Genomic DNA, 20,782 nt, shown 5'->3' on the forward strand with positions numbered 1-20,782 from the left:
ATTATTATATATATAAAAAAGAAAGTAAGTGTCTCCTGCTCTGCCGACTGATCTATTGTGATTGATTAATGGTCCGATTTGGTAAATGGCAGATTCTTATATTCCTATGTACCATTTGCATACTTCACTAGTATCAGCTACGGAGATATAGGCTCCCTTGGATAGTTACAAAATATCGATATACAACATTGTAGCATATATTTTTTTTATAAACAACAACATTGTAGATGACTGATAAGGAATTCCTTAATGGTAGTTATTAGAAGTAACGTATCATTGTGACTACAGTAGATATGAATGATAGCCACAGGTACAGACATATCTGCTAATAAATCAGGACTCTTAAGAGTAATGAAGCACTGAGATACTAAAAATGTCCACATAGGCGTCACTCATATCCTTGACTCTTTAATTACTTTGGTAATTTTTGGCATGGGTTTAATGGCTGCAGCTAGAAAGGGAATATTGTTGACAGCTGAAAAAGAAAATTTTCCAAGATCGGTTAGCTCTTACAATGACCGGACCATTTTCTACCTGTTACTGAAGAAAATGGTAATTGGTTGCATCAAAAAGTATAACCGGTGCCTATGAGAAAACCAGAGGTCAGATTCTTCCTTCCTCTAACTAGAAATCTCAGATAAAAATACTGCAAAAATGAAATCAATTAAGAAGAAGAACATCAAACTATATAAATAACTATCTAATTAATTAGCTCAAAAGCTGAGATTGGGAGAAAAAGGCATTAAAAGATTTCCCTTTATATAATCTTCTCCCCAATCTTGCTTTGCTTTCATTACTAAATATCTTATTTTGAGCATGTACTAAAAACAACACACAATGCAGCCCAGGAAATCAGTCAATTTCTTTCCCATCTCTATATATCCTTGCAGAGAAACAATATAGTGTGGGGGGGAGGGGGAGAGAATTCAATTGTATTGGAAAAATTCTCTTGACCCACTGATGCCTATGAATAAAGTGGTTAAACTAGACAGACAAATATCATAGACACAACGTTGTTCCATATAACAAGACACCAAAATGAATGCAATTAGTGATTTATCACATGCACTCTGAGAGGAAGAGAGAGAGAAATGTCATTGTATGAGAATAAAGGCTGATTTCTTTTTTTCCAGACTATTGTTTAAAATGTGTATTATACTATATGGCAGCACTTGCTACACAGTCGACAGAACAATACTCAGCAGTGGCTCCAATTTGCTGACTCTGCTCAAGACTGAAGTGACACACGGCATCTATCCCTTCTCTGCAGCTTCTCCCTGGGGGACCTTCAGTGACATGGGTTGCCTCCTGCCCGATGAGCTTCTTTTCAGATTCCCTTATCCTGCTTGGTGGACAATTGCAGCCACGTTGGAAGCCTTCATGAATCTCCTGGCTCTAGGTAGGTTTTAGTGCTCTATATGGGATACATATACATATGGGACGTGGGTGGCGCTGTGGTCTAAACCACAGAGCCTAGGGCTTGCTGATCAGAAGGTCGGCAGTTCGAATCCCTGCGAAGGGGTGAGCTCCCGTTGCTCGGTCCCTGCTCCTGCCAACCTAGCAGTTTGAAAGCACGTCAAAGTGCAAGTAGATAAATAGGAAAGTAAACGGCGTTTCTGTGCGCTGCTCTGGTTTCGCCAGAAGCAGCTTAGTCATGCTTGCCACACGACCCGGAAGCTGTATGCCGCCTCCCTCGGCCAATAAAGCAAGATGAGCGCCACAACCTCGGAGTCATCCACGACTGGACCTAACAGTCAGGGGTCCCTTTACCTTATAGGATACAGGCTGTGGGTTACCAGCCTACTTGAGTCAAGGCCCTGAAAAGCTCCAAACTTACCATGCACATTTTATCGTCTTTGTGTTCACAACCCAGTGATGGATTAATTAGTTTGAATTTATAGATGTGTCTCTTAAAAGACAGGTCTGGGGAAGATTTGGTCTTCTAGATGTTGCTGGACTCCAATGTCCATCAGGTCAAGCCAACCGGCCAATGATCAAAGATTATGGGTGTTACAGTCCAGCAACATCTGGAGGGTCAAAGGTTCTCCAGTTCTTCTCAAGGCTGTTTGATGGCTCCACGAGAGAGGTGAAACTTAAAGGCAGAACTGCACTGAGGAAAGATACCAATATGATGGATTTTAGAAGGAAGATAAATATGGGGAAAGGAAACCATCAATGGACAGAGTTGATGCGACATGTTCGAAAGTGGTTAACAATTCCATGCATGGAACCATGAAAAAAAATGTCCTGTCTTGGTTGGGATGAGCTACATACCTCTTTTCCCTGAGGGAATCCAAAATTTTGGTAGTGTTGTGGGGGGAAAAAAGTTAAAATGGTTAAACATGGGTTTGAAGCCAGCAGATTACAGCGTCTCCTTTTCTACAATGGTACGAGATCTGTACTGTCTTTAATAGTATCAACTTATTTTCAGTTATTAATATTTGGAGAGAGATATAATGAATATTTTTCAAAAAGACAACATTCATCGGAATTATAAAATGTATGTCTGTATGTAAAATTACTTCCAGAACTACGTACTAAAATTGCAATTTAAGAACAAAAAAATAAGGATGTAAGTTCTGACATTTCCTATGACTCTTTTAAAAAAGTTTCACTTTAATGCATATTTTCAGAAGGCAAAACCCACATATACATTTTATTAAGTAATTATTTACAGAGTAACGCAGTGGTAATACTAGTGAAGAATAATGCCTCTTGGGAGTGCTTTTCAAATTATTGAAGCAGCTGTTTCTTCAGTATAAAATAAAATGTCCATAACAAGTTCACACATGACAGATGTAAGCTAAAATCTAGAATCGACAGTGTGAGATAAAAGCAGATGTTTTGAATGATCATATTTATAGACACCATATCTTAGTTTACCACTTTGTATGATTTCCCAGGGAAAAAATTACAAAAGGTTTTTACTTCAAAAAATATGAACTTCCAAGCATCTTTGTAAGCTAGTTGATCAAACTTTTAACATGCTTAATAACAATATTAATGCAAGTGTATGAAATATATTTGTTCATTTTGTAAAATAAAGGGAACTCTTAATTCTTGAAATATCACTGGTACCGCGTGGCTTCAGTGGAAGTTATTTAGGGATGTCTCCAACATTTGCTTCCCCAAAACAAATAGGACTTGCCTGTGAGCAGAATGCATGTTCATTCATTTAACAGAGCTTCCTCATGGACTGAACCCACTTTTTTTTAAAGAAAAAGACAGATTAAATGGGACTGTGTTGTTGGTTAGCTTACAGCAATACTAAACGTGCTTCAGCCTTCTAACTTTTAAATCTAGTGTCATTCATAAGGGCTTCCCCTCTTTCTCTTCTGCTATTTATTTTAGTCAAGAGATGGGAAATTGGATCATTCACACTATGTATTCTGTGAGATTTCGGGACTGACAACTAGAAGCATCTCCCCCTTTCCCTTCTGCTTTATCTGCTGTTTATATTTATTTATTTTTAATGTTGAAACCTGAAGCTTATTCAAGAGAAAACCCAAGTCGGGCTTTATTTCACTTCACTTTTCATAACCTTCAAAACTATTACGGCTCTGCAAATGTGAATTGCCTTTAACATATGTCACAGGCTTTCGCTGTAATGTTTTTTGACAGAATTGCTTCACACCGAGGCCATAGACGGTGGCTATTGAGCATTATAGTACAGCTAATGCCGTTATCCTCACCTCTGAATGGTGCTCTTCATTCTGCTGTAGGACTTCAATGCAGAGCTCTGCTAAATGAATAACCTCTTCCAGCTTTACAGAAGGAGACGCTTGGTTCAGTGTCTCTGCAGTGAAAAGGAACACACAAATGATAGGATGATCACAGCTAGGAAAATGTGGGAACAGGAAACGTTCCAGAGAAGTGAGACAACACAGAATTTGATGACTTAAAAGGCTGACACTTTCAAGCACATCAGCCATGCTTTCAATATAGATAATGGCAATGTTGTTATGACCAGATTGCATGCATGCGAAAAATATTTAACTCACCCCCCAAAAACACCACTCTGTGAGCCCTTTCTAATTTAATTCTTCAGAAATAACAGGTACATCTGCACTGGGACATCAGATGCTCAACTTTTGCCACACCCAACTTTTGCCACACCCAACTAGCAGAGGCTAGTTGCTTGTTTTTCTCCTCTATCACACAATGGACTGGTTTGGGAATGAAACTAGCTTTCCTCTAGGCTTGTGCGTTCCTTGCTTCTCCCTCCAATGTGGTCATCCGAAGGAGTTTGGAAGCATCTGTATCTGTTTTTGATCAACCACAGCCGGCCATGTTGCTCAAACCTGGACAAACCGTGGCAAATACTACCTACTGCCGATAGAAACAAACCACCTTCAAACCACAGTTTGTGAGACGGGTAAGTTTTCACTAACCACAGTTACGATTAACCTCAGTTTAGTGCTCAGATGACATGCTAAACTGCACCTAATCTAAGATGGAAGCCACAAATTACCTCCTCACGACGACACTGGAGATGTAGAAGGGACGCCTAGTGTTATGTTCAAATTGAGCTGCCTCCATTGGGGTTCACAGTGGGTGAAAAATTGTGCTCTACAGGAAGAATTTATTTATTTATTTATTTATTTATTTATTATGTATAATGTATTTTTAAAAAATATTTTCTTGGTTTACAAAACTATGTGCAATCTCTCTCTCTCTCTCTCTCTCTCTCTCTCTCTCTTTCCAAGTACAGTGGTACCTCAGGTTACATACGCTTCAGGTTACAGACTCCGCTAACCCAGAAATAGAACCTCAGGTTAAGAACTTTGCTTCAGGATGAGAACAGAAATCGTGCTCCGGCGGCGCAGCAGCAGCGGGAGGTCCCATTAGCTAAAGTGGTGCTTCAGGTTAAGAACAGTTTCAGCTTAAGAACGGACCTCTGGAACGAATTAAGTACTTAATCTGAGGTACCACTGTAACAGTTTCTACAGATCAGTTTCATTTGTTGAGACATTAGGATGAAAAGGGGGAAAGAGGTGGAGGGGGGAAAAGGTGAGTGGGGGTGGTGTCAGGTGGTGATGTTTCTATTATACTTTATATATGTGGGGTTTTGTGTCAGTGTTGCTTGTGCAGGTTCTCTGCTATTCACTTGTGTCCCTTTGGTAGTGAGAGAGGTTGGGGTTGGCCTAGGGTGTGGTTGTTTGTTTGTGATTGGCTGTGGTGATCTTTGTTTTTGTGTGTGAGTGGGGTGGGTGGGTGTTTTTGAATCAGGTTAGCCATATTGATTTGTATGCTGTTGGTGGATTTTTGTCATTGTCTTGTTGGGCTGTGTATGTGATAAAGGGTAGCCACACCGGGGTGAAGGCGTCTTCTTCTGTTTGTCCCCATGTCAGTTTCAGTTTATTGGTTAATTTTTCTACTAAGGCTGTTTCCCATACTATTTGGTACCATTGGTCCATGCTTACTCCTGACAGGTCTCTCCAGTGTCTGGTTATGGTGTTTCTGGCTGCTGAAAGTAGGTGGGTTATGAGTTCCATTTGCATCTCACGCTATAACTGCACTGTTCGCAGACTTTGGATGACACTCTATTGCATACAGTGGTACCTCAAACGTAATCTGTTCCAAAAGACAGTTCGACTTCTGAAACGTTTGAAAACCAAGGCACAAAGGGCTGGCTGCAAGTTCATATTAGAAAAATTGAAAAACACCCAGCAGAAGCCGTTAGACTTCTGAGGTGCATTCAAAAACTGAAGCAATTACTTTCGGGTTTTTGGTGTTCGAAAACCAAAATGTTCGGCTTCCGACACACTTGAAAACTGAGAGACTACTGCATATCATTTTTATTCCATTTTTTGTTTTACAGTTTAAGATACTCATTTTACATCCTTAAGATATAAATGATTTCCATGGCTCATTTTTCATTTCATAAACCCCTTCATATTTTACAAAAACCATACCATTCAGTATTCCATTATTACATCCATCAAAACTTATTTACACTGTTCAATTGATCTTAATGCTGCCAGCGTTTTCAGCTGTACACAATTATTTCCCATATATTCAATAAATGTTTTCTAATCTTCTTTAAACATATGTTTTTCTTGTTCTCTTATTCTGTATGTTAAGTCTGCGAGTTGTGGGCCTTTGGACTACACTCTAAACCAGATATGAAGGAGCTCTGGCCCTCCAGAGAGAGGTGGGGGGCGGTCTGGGTGTGTGAATCAGAGGTCAACGCGATGAAATGGCCGAGTTCATATTGTTGAATTGGTAGTGATGAAGCATCACAGACTCAGCAAATTCTTGCTTGTATGAACACAGCAAGGTTGCAGGATTTGCACATTAGCACAGACAAGCCTTTTGCTCGTGTATTTGATTATTGTGCCCTTGAACGAAAACCAGCATCCAATATATGCCACCGGCCAACTCACCGATTCTGCCCTTTGTTCTTTCAGTGAAATGAACATGCACTAAGAGCTTTAAATTACCGCAGAAGGCCTCTCACCACATACACAAATGGCTCTACTCTGCCTTCAGTTCAATAGTGCCTCTAGTGCTCTTGTTTTCCTTCAGACAAGTCCTTGTGAGCTTGGAGGGCATTTACATGCAGCCATTCTTTATAGAAAACTTGTCTGTAAAAGACCTCATTAAAGAGGTGCAAGCTTTTGAGCCATTTGTCTGGACAGAAGTCTCTCATTGTCCTTTTTCCTGGCCATAGCCTGCCCTTCGTCCTTCACTTTGTCAGCCTTTTTCTTCCTTTTCTTTTCTCCATCCCCCTCCCCCAGCAAATTTGCACCGCTGCACTCGTTCACAGTTAGAAATCTGGCTAATTTCATCAGCAAACAGAAGCTAAAATCTGGTAATGTCCTGATCCCAGATCTATCCCAGTCCTATTGAATGGCACAATCTTATCACTTTTTTCCAGTGTAGATATGGTAGATATGCAACTATAAACATTCATTATTGTTAACATGAGCAAACAAACCAAGGATGAAGGATGAAAAAGAGAATGTCTATGGAAAACTTGCAAAAATTAACTCTGGGGCAGCGAGGGGCGAAAGCTGACCAAATTATAATGTCGTGTCTACTATTGTATTTATGCATTTGAATTTTGCATTAAAAAGCCAGATCGCTTAGTCAGTAAACCCAGATATGCACAAATTAAATGTACTCTTTTGCCTGCATTCGTCTGGTCTCAAAATGAGGAGATTTGGGTAGAATTTTCATTTTGTTTTCCAACTATGTGCACATGTGTTAAGGATCAGGGACTAATTCATCTACAATATTTACCTGGAATTTTTTTGGAAAAGGGGCTCAAGGAAGAAAGGAGTGTGTCAAACTTCTGAGTCGATTCAAAGTATTTACTGGAATGCTTACAATGCCAAAAAAGGGCAAATGACGAAAGCCTTTATTATTTTCACAGGAGTGTTTTATAAACCAGCTCTGGACAGATAAGGCTAGAGGAATGACAAACAGGGAGAATTTGGAGGTACTTAGTATGGACCCATGAGAGCTGGTGACACATAACTGAGTCAGTCCCGGGCACTGACATCACCGCCACAGACAGTCCCATTGCAATTATATAAACAAACTTCAAGGTAAAACTTGCTCCCATGTTTTATGGTTGCTCTAGCAATCAGGGGAGCTGTAAACAAGTTTTAAAGCCTAATATGGTTGGGATTTTGCAGAATTTGCAAGGAATTCTGTGACAGTCATCAGCTTCTGCTTTGTCAACCATATTGTACCACCCAAGTTTTGATCACATCCACAGAGATGCTAAGATTCTTTATTCATACAACTCATTATCAGGCACCCACAGAATAGTTTTTATTCCCCTGGAGCTGCCCTCTACTCCCCAGGAACTAGGTGGAAACTACAAGGGTGCCATGCAGGTAGAAGAAATGCAGATCTAGCTCTTACTCTGCAATTAAATGCAAAAAGTGTTTAAGCTTGTAATTTAATTTGCACCGGGATCAAAATGCTTTGAAAAGAACAGAAAAAAAACCTTGTTAGAGAAACCGTGCCTCTCCCAGGGAGGAGGAGAAATGGGAGCACAACCCTGTCAGCAGCTCCCTTTTCACCACTCCTACAAATATCACTCAAAGCTATCACATCACCACCTTAGCCGTCTTTGAAAATGGAAAGTGACCTTAACCTTGGGGACATCACCAAGGCAACCCTTCTCTGTGCCGATTCGGCAGTAGCACCAAGAGTCCACGCGCACAAAAAGGGAGGAAATCCATTGTGCCTGGCATGGCATGTACGTATCACAGAGGCAAAACACCAATCAGTATGCTAGATGTGCACATTTGCGCGCACACATGTGTGGCTATCTCTCCCTCTCCCTCCCTCTCTCTCTCTCTCTCTCTCTCTCTCTCTCTCTCTCTCTCTCTCTCACACACACACACATATACACACCGCTCACTCATAGGTGTGTAAACTTCAGAGAACATTGCTTCTCCAATTCTGCTCTAGCCTCATGGACAAGGAAAGGTCCCCTTCAAAGTTCAGAGGACTGAAATTCTAATCAACCCGTTCCCTGAAATTCTAGCCGCTACTAAGAAAACACACTGAAGCAACATCACAAAAGCGGCAACATAAAATGTAGTAGCCCACCAATAGGGACACATTCTGGGGTGAGGTTCCTACTGTGGAAAAATATTTTTGAAGATTGTCTAAATGTTTCAGCTTCACGTATGGAAGATTACATATCGCACATAACAAATTGACCACAATATAAAGATAGACCACTTAATGATAATAATACAATGTGCAGTGTTTTATTTTCTAAATGAACAATTAAAATGTCAGTGCAGTATCTTTACACCTATATGTTACCCAAAGGTCCAACAGTGGCATTATTTTCCATTGATGGCATCTCGCTTTAGTGGATAGAAATTGTTTGGAGGGTGGAAATTAAACTTACTGCCATTTGCCCTGCTCTTCCCTTAATCTCATTATGTAGTGTTGAGGAAAGATAAGCACTGGAATAAGTAAATAAAATAATACTGTCTGTGAGCTGACACTAGACAGAACACATAGTCTGGTGAGAAATTCACCAATTGAGACTGGTTATAAATGCTGTTAGGCTACTGTCTGCAGAAGGAAAATGGGCTTCAAAGAAGTCAACCTCAGATTAGGGTGAGTTGGGCGGTGCACCTTGATGCATATTTTTGGAAAATTATACATTTTACTTTATAATTCTCCAGTGCTTCAAAATTCTGAATTTTCTTTTTCTCCTTTTTCTCCTTTTTTCCCTTTATTCCAAAACCAAAAAAGAATTACAAACATCAATTTCAAAATCCATATTTGTTTTGTAACATAAGCCTATTACATAGTTTAAAATATACCTAATTGCTATAGACTTCCCTTTGCTATACAGTGGTACCTCGGGTTACATACACTTCAGGTTACATACGCTTCAGGTTACAGACTCCATTAACCCAGAAATAGTGCTTCAGGTTAAGAACTTTACCTCAGGATGAGAACAGAAATCGCCTGGTGGCTGCGCGGCAGCAGCAGGAGGCCCCATTAGCTAAAGTGGTGCTTCAGGTTAAGAACAGTTAAGAACGGACCTCCAGAATGAATTAAGTACTTAACCCCAGGTACCACTGTATATAAATTCAACACAATTAGAAATATTATATTAGAAATTTTTATAAATTTCCCTATACCCCCCACTCCCCTTCACTCATTTGTGATCTCAGTATTTTTTTTACTTCTTCCATCTTGTTGTGTTGTTGTAGTTTAATAATTATTCAACTGATTCTTTTATTATTTCCTTGCTTACCCCTGCACGTTTTACATATTATCTATTAATATTCCAGTTCCGGAACCATATTTTTTTCATGTATTCCTTCACTCCATCCCACTCTTTAATTATTCTCTGATTTGAATGGCCTCTAATGATTGCCGTCAATTTTGCCATTTCCACAAACTCACAGAGCTTGCTTTGCCATTCTAATAATCATGGTCTTTTCTTCCCCTTCCAATTCTTTGCGATCAATATTCTGGCTGCTGCTGTTGCGTAAAGGAATACATTTTTCTCAAAATTCTGAATTTTCATGACAAATCTGAAGAGGCAGTGAGGCGAAAAGGCAGTGCACTTCCTCAAGTTCACCAATGAGTGTCATGCTTAAGTAGGGTTGTCCATATCCCAACTCAATTTTAAACTACTTCCTTCTACAGGCTTCCACTAAGACCCGAGGTACATAGTCTGAAACAGCCCAAGTTCTGCACCATTTCAAGCTGAAGACAAGGGAGATCAGATGCTTAGATGTTCTCTTGTAGAAACAAACTGTCTACCCATGGAAAAATGGGGGGCGGTATTTCTGAACTTAGCAGAGGTCCTGAAAAGTTGCCCATATTGCAAGAGTTCTCCAAAGGAGAAAGTACTGAAATTACCATATGGGTTTAGAAGCTTCCAAAGCTATAACAGTTCTGAGAAAGCGTGTTCTCCTTCACAGAGAGCACGTGTTGCGGTGGGGTCTGACAGACCACCCCTCTTTTGCTGGGTGGGTTAGTATGGATGGCCATCCACATTGATTGGGCGGTTGGGTTGTTGTTGTTGTTTATTCGTTTAGTCGTGTCCGACTCTTCGTGACCCCATGGACCAGAGCACGCCAGGCACTTCTGTCTTCCACTGCCTCCCGCAGTTTGGTCAGACTCATGTTTGTAGCTTCGAAGACACTATCCAACCATCTCGTCCTCTGTCATCCCCTTCTCCTTGTGCCCTCCATCTTTCCCAACATCAGGGTCTTTTCCAGGGAGTCTTCTCTTCTCATGAGGTGGCCAAAGTATTGGAGCCTCAGCTTCACGATCTGTCCTTCCAGTGAGCACTCAGGGCTGATTTCCTTAAGAATGGATTGGTTTGTTCTTCTTGCAGTCCATGGGACTCTCAAGAGTCTCCTCCAGCACCAGAATTCAAAAGCATCAATTCTTCGGCGATCTGCCTTCTTTATGGTCCAGCTCTCACTTCCGGTTGGGTTACTGGGCAAATTTTGGTGTTGCCATTTAGGGGGACGGACCAAAGGTTATAAAATCAAGTCACACAGCAATGACTGGGCTCTTTTGCTGCATGCATCGGATCACCTGCCCACCCTCTCTAATCTAGGGCTATTGTGTTCACCTTGCAATGCCTGTCATGGGGTCGGAACGGTAGGAATTTTGTCCATTTTGCTGGTGCCATTTGGTTTTTACCTACTGCATAGTTTTTTGCGTAGTTTGGTTTTTTGCCTACTGCGTAGCAAATTGTCACAACTTGTAAGGTTGCAGTTAGGCATTGGTTAAAAAATTGGTTGGTGGAGGGGGTAAGGATTGGCGGTGCCTGCCCCTCCAATGCTGCTGCAGAAAGGGAATTCCATTAAAGGAATCCAGGGGCTTGCCGTTCTTTCGTCCGTACCCCTGAATGGGGCTTGAGCCGTGCAAGCCCCTGGGAGCATGCGGGGAGGGGTGAGGGTCTGGCGCCCAGCTCCACGCTCTCCCCAATATCGTTTTCCCTTCCTGGCTTTCACTGGAATCCGGAAGTCAGTTCTGTCTTGGGGCAGGGGACAGATAGTTGGAACCAATGCCTAAGCAACCACTCACATTTATGCAATTTAATAAAGCTGTGGCCAAAATTATGCCAAAAACCTTAAACAAAAATTATGTGTGAATTGTGATTTATTTAGGGGTGGCCTGGGGGACCTCGACACGCAAGAGAAATTCCAATCTATTCGTAATATTAACCAAGTGGCTCAGTGGCAGAGGCACACGCTTTGCATTCAAAAAGTCTCTGGCTTAATCCCAGACATCTGCAGGCAGAGCTGGGAAAGACTGTCGGGTACCCTAGAGAGATGCTGCCAGTACAGTCAGTGCAGGCAAGAGATCAGGGATGAGGAACCTTCAGCCTGCAGACCAAAGAGAATGCAAAAGGTGGAAGCTTGCAAGGCTACTTCCTCCCCTTATCAAGACCTTTGTCTCTTGGTGATTCCTCCATCTTTGAAATTCTCTGGCGTCACGGTCCAGTTTACAGGCGGTTGAAGTCCTGGCGGAGGATGTCGGGACCAGGGGCAAGATGGCGGGGTGGGAGAAGGAATGAGAGTCTGGAAGCCAGGAGTCAAGAAGCCAAGGGTCAGGAAACCAGGAGTCAAGGGTCCGAGGATCAGGACGCAAGGAGTCAAGAAACCAAACACAGCAAGGCAGGAAGCGTGTTGCTGTGGCAAAGAGCCAAAGGGAAATGCTGACCTTATATCCCTTCCCAGCTCTTGCCACCAGGTGCTGTGAGTTACTTATTCGGCCTCGCCTGTGCGGCCATGCCTTGCCTCTTCAGAACAAACTTAGGAAAGCCCCAGTCCTGCAAAGCCCTACCTGTCACAGGGCCTGGCTCCTGCACACACTCCTGACATCTGGAGATAGTGCATTCCTGCTCTCCTCCTTGCTCCATTTGTCGATCTCTACAAATAATTTTTTTTAAAAAATGCTTCAACATACACTTGATGAGAATGGGGCATCACAATACTGAAACCGGGGGAAAGCTTTTTTTTTTGGGGGGAAAGCTTTCCCCGAAAGAAAAGATCCCAAATGACCAGCCCAATACTGGAATACAGCAGTGCCTTGGTTCTTGAATTTAATCTGTAATGAAAATCTGTTCGACTCCCGGAAGGGTTCAAAAACCAAGGCACGGCTTCTGATTGGCTGCAGAAGCTTTCGGCAGCCAATCGGAAGCCACGTCAGATGTTTGGCTTCCAAAGAACGTTCGCAAACTGGAACACTCATTTCTGGGTTTGCGACGTTTGGGAGCCGATTTGTTCAGCAACTAAGGCATTGGACAACCAAGGTACCACTGTACCTCACATTTGTTACCCCTAGATATTTCTTTGCAGAAAGAACACTGCTGGTGATCAAATTGGTGGTTGTTTCAGCTTCCATAGAACTGCTGGAAAAATGAGGAGATTTTAGCCCTGCACAGTTTCCCAGTATAGACTGATATTATTATTATTATTATTATTATTATTATTATTATTATTATTATTATTTACCACCCTTCATCAAAAGATCTCAGGGTGGCTCACAGAATAAAATACAAAATAAATCACAAGTAAATAATTCAACCGAAACAACAATACACAGACACATTTAAAAGGCTGTAAGATATTAATCAGCCAAAGGCCTGGTTGAAGAAGAACATTTTCACCTGGCGCCTAAAAGATATATAATGAAAACGCAAGGCAACCTCCCTGGGGAGAGCATTCCACAAGCAGGGGGCCACTGCAGAAAAAGCCTTTTCTCATGTAGCCACCCTCTGGATCTCACATGGAAGAGGCACACGAAGGAAGGCCACAGATGGTGAACACAGATTCCAGGACATTTTATATGAAGAGAGGCGGTCTGTGAGGTAACATATAGGTGTAAAGCTACTGCAGTGCCATTTTAATTGTTCATTTAGGAAATGAAATGTTGCATATTATATTATTATCATTTGATACTGTGGTCAATTTGTTATGTGTGAGATGTAATCTTCTATAAGTGAAGCTGAAACATTTATACAATCTTCTAAAATATTTTGTCCGTGGTAATAACTTCCCCCTAGAATGCGTCTGCCGGTGAGATAACTTGAATTGTGATAGACACTAGCCTTCTTCAAGCGTAATGCTAACAGTTATGAGACTATGTGATCTTGGATCATGCATGCCCAGTGCAAATGTCTAGGGGGAAGAGGAAGCCTTCGCATGAAAAGGCTTACATGTGATATGGAACTGTAGATCACATGGAAGTCTGTATGAAGGTTCCCACCTTTCCGATATTTGAACTGGACGTGGAGGGGCTACTTGCAGTGGCGTAGCGTGGGGGTGCAGGGGGGGCCGGCCGCACCGGGTGCAACATCTGGGGATTAGGGTTAGGGGGCGCAAATCCACGGGTTAGGGGGCACAAATTACTTGCCTTGCTGACAACCCACGCTACGCCACTGGCTACTTGGCAGAGATCCACAACCTTGTCACAAGTTCTCCTTGACTACAACACATAGAGAGGGCTCTTGTTTCATTCTGATACAACACTCCCAGTGACTTAGCCAGAGGCCCCATATATACTTAGGTGGCAGTAAGTCCCATAGGTCTTACTTCTGAATAAGCATGCACTGATTTTGTTGTTGTTACATTGTACAATTAATAAAGCCGTAATGAACACTTAATACATGCATGCATACATGCACACAATTAACACAACAGTCACCTGGATCCTTTTCATTTGTAGCTTAAGTGAAAGGGCACAAAAAAAGGGAGGAGGGAGAAGCAGAAAATAGTAGTATTAGTTTACCTCCATTATGTAAGTCAAGCTGTAATGTATAAGAAATCAGTTTATTCTAGCAAACAAAAATATGCAACCTCTTTAACATCGTGTTAAAAAGACAACAAATTCATCCCGATAATCAAGTTCACGATATAATTTTTATATGGGATCAGCAAGAAAATAAATGATGTCTGTGACTTTATTTTCTATCCTATAATGGGCATTATATTTCTTCATATGGAAAAGCCTGAACAGTGTTTTTGTTAACTTCTGTGAAATATGCTCCACTACCAACAAGAAAACCATTTCCTGCGATGAATAATTGGATGTTTTTTCACAACCAAAAATAATGATTGGATTAAATGTACTGCAGATGTAAATCAGAGTTAAGATCAACGTTTTTAAACATTCCACTGTCACCAGCAGCCAAGTGAACTGATACTGGGTCAAGCAAACTTTGGCAGGCTGTCAGTCAGGTATGGTATCTATTTTGCTAAGAAAATGGTAGTATTTGATGACTGTGGGTACTCTGAATTAAAAACATATCCTGAAATTGTATGCCAAGAAAAACTGGATTGTGCAACTTGAATGAATTATACATACTAAGCAAATTCACATAGTTTTGCTTGTGTTGAATTGTTGTATTTCTGATAGCCATGGACAGGGAATGCATTTCTGCAGGGCTGCAAAACTTCACCCCTGCCCTGACTGAAAACTGCATCATCAATGCAGATAAAGAAATCACTGTCTACAGAGACTCTCCTCCCTGAAAGAGAGGGGAGTGGTTGTGGACGGGAGCCCGAACACCGCTCCTAGCAGGGGGCATCGCCCCCTGCCTCCAGCTCACCTGGCTGGCACTCACGCCCCCCCCGGTGGCCGTCCAACCAGGTGCCATGGGGGGGGGGCGTGTCCAGCAGCCTTTATGCTGCAGTGCCAGCCATTTCCCCGGCCTCATTTCTCTTTGCCTCCTGTGCGAGGACGTGCAGTTGTCCGATTCTAACATGACAGTGCGTATATGTCAGTCCAAGACTGATCAGGCTGGTAAGGGTGTGCTAGTTAAGCTCACGGCGTCGGCACAGCAGGGCCCATGCTCGGTAGAGGACACTAGGCGGTACCTCTACCTCAGACCGCCCAGCCCGGGTCCGTTTCTGGTCCATGAAGATGGGTCACCCTTGTTGAGGCACCAATTCACCAGAGAGTACTTCGCAAGGCTATTGAGGCTTGTGGTCTATCCTCCCAGGAGTACGATGCGCACTCAGTTAGGTTTGGCGCCGCAACCACGGCCGCGCACCTGGGGCTACCGGCGGACAGGATCAAAGAAATGGGCCGGTGGGAAATCCAATGCTTATAAGTCTAAGATGCAACCTGCAGCTTTACCCTACTTATCTGCCTTTTCTTTTCTGTCTTTTACCCCCAGCTATGCTCAGGAGAAGCGTGTGGATTTGCGGCCACAGTATAGTTCATTGGGCCCGCGTACGAGCGGTGAGCTGCGGCCTTGCACACAATCTTGGCCTTCCTCATGGTGTTCGAGTTTCCTGGTTTTCGAGAAGAGGCATGTGTTGGGAGGAGCTTATGCCATTGCTGTGGGAGAAAGTAGCCAAGTTCGGCCCTCCCGACATCCTTGCAATTCATTTGGGGGAGAATGACCTCGCTAACAGAAGGAGTGTGGACTTGTTGTGGAGCATAAAAAGAGACTTGAATGCATTTGCAGCCTTGTGTCCCAGAACAACGGTGTTCTGGTCCACCTTCTTGAAAAGAACTGTTTGGCGCGGTACGCAAAGCTGTATGGCCATTATAAGAACCAGGAAACTCGTAAATCGGGCGGTAGCCCGTTGGGTGCGCTTTATGTATGGCCGAGTCATTTATCATGACCGTATCCGGATCGGCGACCAAGCTTTATACCGAAATGACGGCATCCACTTATCGGATCTGGGGAACGATATTTGGTTAGCTAGTGTCAGCAAAAGCATCTGGGATTGGTTGCAGCTTTGAAGGTATTGGCGGCAAGCCTTTAGCTCGGGTGGCGGTTAGGCATTGGAATAATGTGTTGTGGTGTGTCGAAGTGCTAGGTGTGGCCATCGCCTATGCCTTCAATGTCTAGGGGTATTCCATTAAAGGAATCTGGCGGTCGTGTATTCCGTCCGAAGCCTGCTTGGCGGGAGGCCATGGCACGACCCTCGGTGACATCAGGGGTGAGCCTATAGTTTGATTAGCATCAACAGGTGATGAACCCCTGGTGAATAAACCCATTTGTTTCGCGATCCAATGCCTAAGCCAATACCTTTTCATTGCTGTAATCAATAAAGTTGTGGCCTTTTCTAGCCCATTAACCTTATATCACGTGTCCCTGTGTCTTCATTTTACTTCGCGGGGGTCGGGTCCTCGAACCACAACTATCCTTTCCCGTTATCTACAAATGAAAAACTATTTCAAATAACTACAGGGTATATTATTATTAATATTTCACTTATTTGTCACTTACTACAAAAAAAAATATTCTCAAAGATACTTTGTGAACATAAAGAGACCACTGACATCTTATGAAAAAGCTGATATAACAAAAGGTTTGACATTGAAAATCTATAGAATACTCCTGGATACAACTAAAAGGAATGATTTGGGGATAAAAGCATGTGACAGAAATCAGTCTTTCAGTGACAGAAGAAAGTTGAAAATATTTTGGAAGAATACTGGTACTTAATGCTTATGAGAATAGCAAAAACGTGTCAAAATATATCCAATATGTATTGGAGATCTAAGAGAGGAAAAACAACACTGACTTATTATTGTAAAAGGTATCAAGGATACAATTATGGTATGTGAGGCAAATTAATTCCCCAGCAATGTTACTGGGAGCAATAAAGGGGCAGGTTCAAAAGGAACGTGTTGTGTTAGCTGTGAACATGTTAACAATAGCATGTGCTTCACTGGCTAAAGCATGGAAATCAGCTTGTTGGCTAACTCTTGGCCAGTGAAGGAGAAAAACATGGGATCCCATGTTAAGCTTACAGTTAATAAATGTTTGAGGAAACGAAGAAATGCCTGTACAGAAATCTTCTTAAAAACTGGATTCTGTTTGTAAAATTTTGGAACTGAAAAATTAGCCCCTATGGGCATCTTCACTTTGAAAAGGAATTGCAATGCATAGTTCCATATGCACTGCATATGAAAGTTCCATGTGCATATCCATATGAAAGCATACAGTATTTGGAGCTGTTTAGGAAAAAAAACTAGGCAGTGGGACAGGGAGCAACATTATGAATGTTGGGGGGAAAGTGGAAAGACAGACATTTTTCTCCCTCACTCATGATTCCAGGACCCAGGAACACCTAAGGATGCTGAATGTGGGAATTTATTAACGCTACCAATCTCAAGTCTTCCCATGTTTCTGGATGAAAAAATGTGATATTTTTGTTGTTATTTACTGTATGAAAGAAACCTTTAATTAAAGAGAGAGAGAGAGTTAGACCTCACTTATCTTTTGTTTCCGTTTAGGTTTTTATACTTTACACTGTTGATTCAAATCACTTAAACGCAATAATCTGAGCCAGTTATATGGCCTTTTGTCCCTAGTAGTGTCAATATGGAATTCTTGTTTCCTTCAAGAACTAATTCTGTTCATGCTTATCTTCCACACAACTCAAGGGGGGCACATATAGGATCCTGCCTCCGCCCCACCAGCTTTCCACTCAGGCACTGACTCAGATATACTTGGCAGCAGCTCATGCCCTGGTCTGTGAGTTTCATACCTAGCCCCCACGACAAAAAAATAAATACATTGTACTTTGTAATGTGACTCCTTTTTCACATTTCTGTAAAGTTTCAGAGGATCTAAGGAATGATATATTTATATCACCTGTAAACAATGAGCTGCACACCAAGATTACTTTGCTTGACTCTCAGCCCAGCTTGGGTGCCTTCTTTTAGAAACTTTCTATTTTTACACCAATTATGCCAAACAAGCTTGTTAAAAACTCTAGATAATTGAACAGCAAGAGCCCCCTGCTGCAAGCATACATAGGATGCTAGCTGAAGGTGAAAAGGTATCTTTCTCATTTTCAGAAAGACCCGCATATATCCTCCTTCATTTAAACACAACATGATATCTTAATTAATTATGATAAACTGGTTACTGAGGTGCTTTCATGTTGTTATTCCCATGATATAATATTGGTTGCTATAGTGATGAGATGGCTTTATTTTTTTGGTTAATCACTCAAGAGATTGGCTAACTCATGTTTGTCAGTGATGGTGAAGAGGCAGGAAAATAAGTTAAAACGAATTGTTAAATACAACCGGCACCATTCCTCTCCCCTGCTTTCGGTATTATTTGTGACTACAATTTCAGTCATGCTAAAAACAAACTGTTGCAGAATATACTGAGCATGTGATTAGAAAAAAACAACTATACAATGGCTTCCACCAAATTATGAATTTTAAACTCATGCTTTTGCTATGCTTAGTATGAAGACGTTGCAAATTAACTCTGCCAAGAATGGAGACTCTCCCAACATAGCAGGAGAGAGAGAGAGAGAGAGAGAGAGAGAGAGATGGAGATAATCAGATATTGATGGGGGAATTTCATTATCTGCATTCCTCATCAGTTGGAAGAAGAATCAGGCTCCTATCTACAGTTTGCCTTGAGGTCTGGCACTCGCTTCCCCATAGAATGTGAGGGCAGGCAAAGACACTGGGTGCATGGAGCACTCTGGCTGCCACGACCCCCCCAATCCCGTTACTGGAAGCACAGGTTATCCTGCTAATTGGACTTTAATTGGAGTAAACTACAGGTGCATGTCAGAGACGATGAGATAAGAAACCGCAAATACAACCCAGCTACAAGGATGTGAAAGGTTTGGATTGAGAGCGGATTTCATTAGGTGAAAGAGACAATACGGCGAGGGAGCCCAAGGTTTGCTTACTTAAGGTTTTTCTTTACATTCTTTACATTTGGCAACCCTCCGCCCCAAAATGCAAGTTTTATTTTAAAATACAGTGGTACCTCAGGTTATATACGCTTCAGTTTACATACGCTTCAGGTTACAGACTCCGCTAACCCAGAAATAGTGCTTCAGGTTAAGAACTTTGTTTCAGGATGAGAACAGAAATCGTTCTCCGGCGGTGCGGTGGCAGCAGGAGGCCCCATTAGCTAAAGTGGTGCTTCAGGTTAAGAATAGTTTCAGGTTAAGTACGGACCTCCGGAACGAATTAAGTATTTAACCTGAGGTACCACTGTATCTGCACAAGTGAAGATGGAAGAAATTGGAATAAAGTGGTACCTCGGCTTTTGAGTGTCTCAGAAGAAGAACATTTTGGTTTTTGAATACCGAAAACCCGGAAGTAATTGCTTCCATTTTTGAACACTTTTCGGAAGTCAAACGGCTTCCGCTGAGTCCCCCCTCCCAATTTTCTCCATTGAAATTGCAGGCCATCCTTTGCGTCTTGGTTTTTGAACGTTTTGGAAGTCTAACAGTCTTCCAGAACGGATTACGTTCGAAAACTGAGGTACTACTGTATAATGTGCAATTTAATAAAATTGGAACTGCATGTTTGAGAGAAAGGAGCTGAGAGGGAAGGGGCAAAGAAATGCTGTGCTTTGAAAATATAGAGCAAAATTTTCCCCAACCTCCATTATCCACAAAGGAATGTGTATGAGATAAGGATAAATGGGCATAAATCAGCAGCAGGAAAGAAAGGATTCTACCAGCTGTGAGAATAGAAGTTTTTGGATTAATTATCTGTAGTCTGGATTCAGACCGTTCTTCCTAGGCTGGAAAAATGGCAAAGGTGGCTTGTTTATTGGAAGGTGAATCACGGGACGAAGTGATGCAGTGACTTTTGGGACCAACAACCTGATTTGGTGTGACACAGCTTCATATGTTCCATACTTTGCTTTGCAAAACAACCCATTACAACTCCATCATGTTTCTGATTTCTTCTTAAAGATTATAGGTGGTGGTGGAATAAAAAAACCACACCACATCATCTTAGGTAATGTGGAAATATAAATCAATGTGAAATAGACAATAAAGTACATGTTTACAATTTTCAACATTTCTGGAAATGGTCTTGGGGACATTTTCCCATTTAACCACAGAGATGGTGGAAATCTGGCAGCAAAAAAATGTACAGATGAATATCTGTATCATCCTGTGTTCTTTTGCAAGTCTTGTTGCATATAAAGAAGCTGATCTGAAGGCAGCCCTGTTTAGGGAAGTTTTTTAAAATGTTTAATGTTTTATCGTGTTTTAATATGCTGTTGGGAGCCGCCCAGAGTGGCTGGGGAGGCAGGGTGTAAGTAATAAATTATTATTATTATTATTATTATTATTATTATTATTATTATTATTCACCAACAATTCTTGATGTTGCAAGCCCCTTGATTTTATGTTATATAAATGTATCTGGTTTCTATTCAAGATTTAAATGATTATTTATCATCTGAGACACCCTGCCCCACCCCGGGGGTTAAAACACTACTCACACAAAAGAGAAATTTGAAAAACGTCCACTCTCTCCTATTGGAAGAAAGCTTTCTCTAGCTTTACACGTAAGTGAG

General features: G+C 41.7%; 1 protein-coding gene across 18 annotated transcripts in view; it reads right to left on the reverse strand.

Annotated features, from left to right (window-relative positions):
• Positions 1-20,782, reverse strand: part of CADPS2 (calcium dependent secretion activator 2) — a 333,758-nt gene that overhangs the window by 75,199 nt on the left and 237,777 nt on the right. For 11 of the 18 annotated variants that reach the window (XR_014555332.1, XR_014555333.1, XR_014555334.1 and 8 more), the window contains exon 17: positions 3,693-3,796. Coding sequence is in view for 14 of the 18 variants with exons in the window: in XM_083698926.1 (XP_083555052.1) it covers positions 3,693-3,796 (104 nt within the window). In the remaining 4 variants the exon portion in view is untranslated. Of the gene's footprint in view, positions 1-3,692; positions 3,797-14,166; positions 14,188-20,782 lie in introns of all 18 variants that reach the window. The other 7 variants (XM_083698923.1, XM_083698934.1, XM_083698933.1 and 4 more) reach the window with 1 other exon arrangement.

The sequence above is a fragment of the Podarcis gaigeae genome (assembly GCF_964106915.1).
Source record: "Podarcis gaigeae genome assembly, chromosome: 10".
In the NCBI taxonomy this organism is placed as follows: Eukaryota; Metazoa; Chordata; class Lepidosauria; order Squamata; family Lacertidae; genus Podarcis; species Podarcis gaigeae.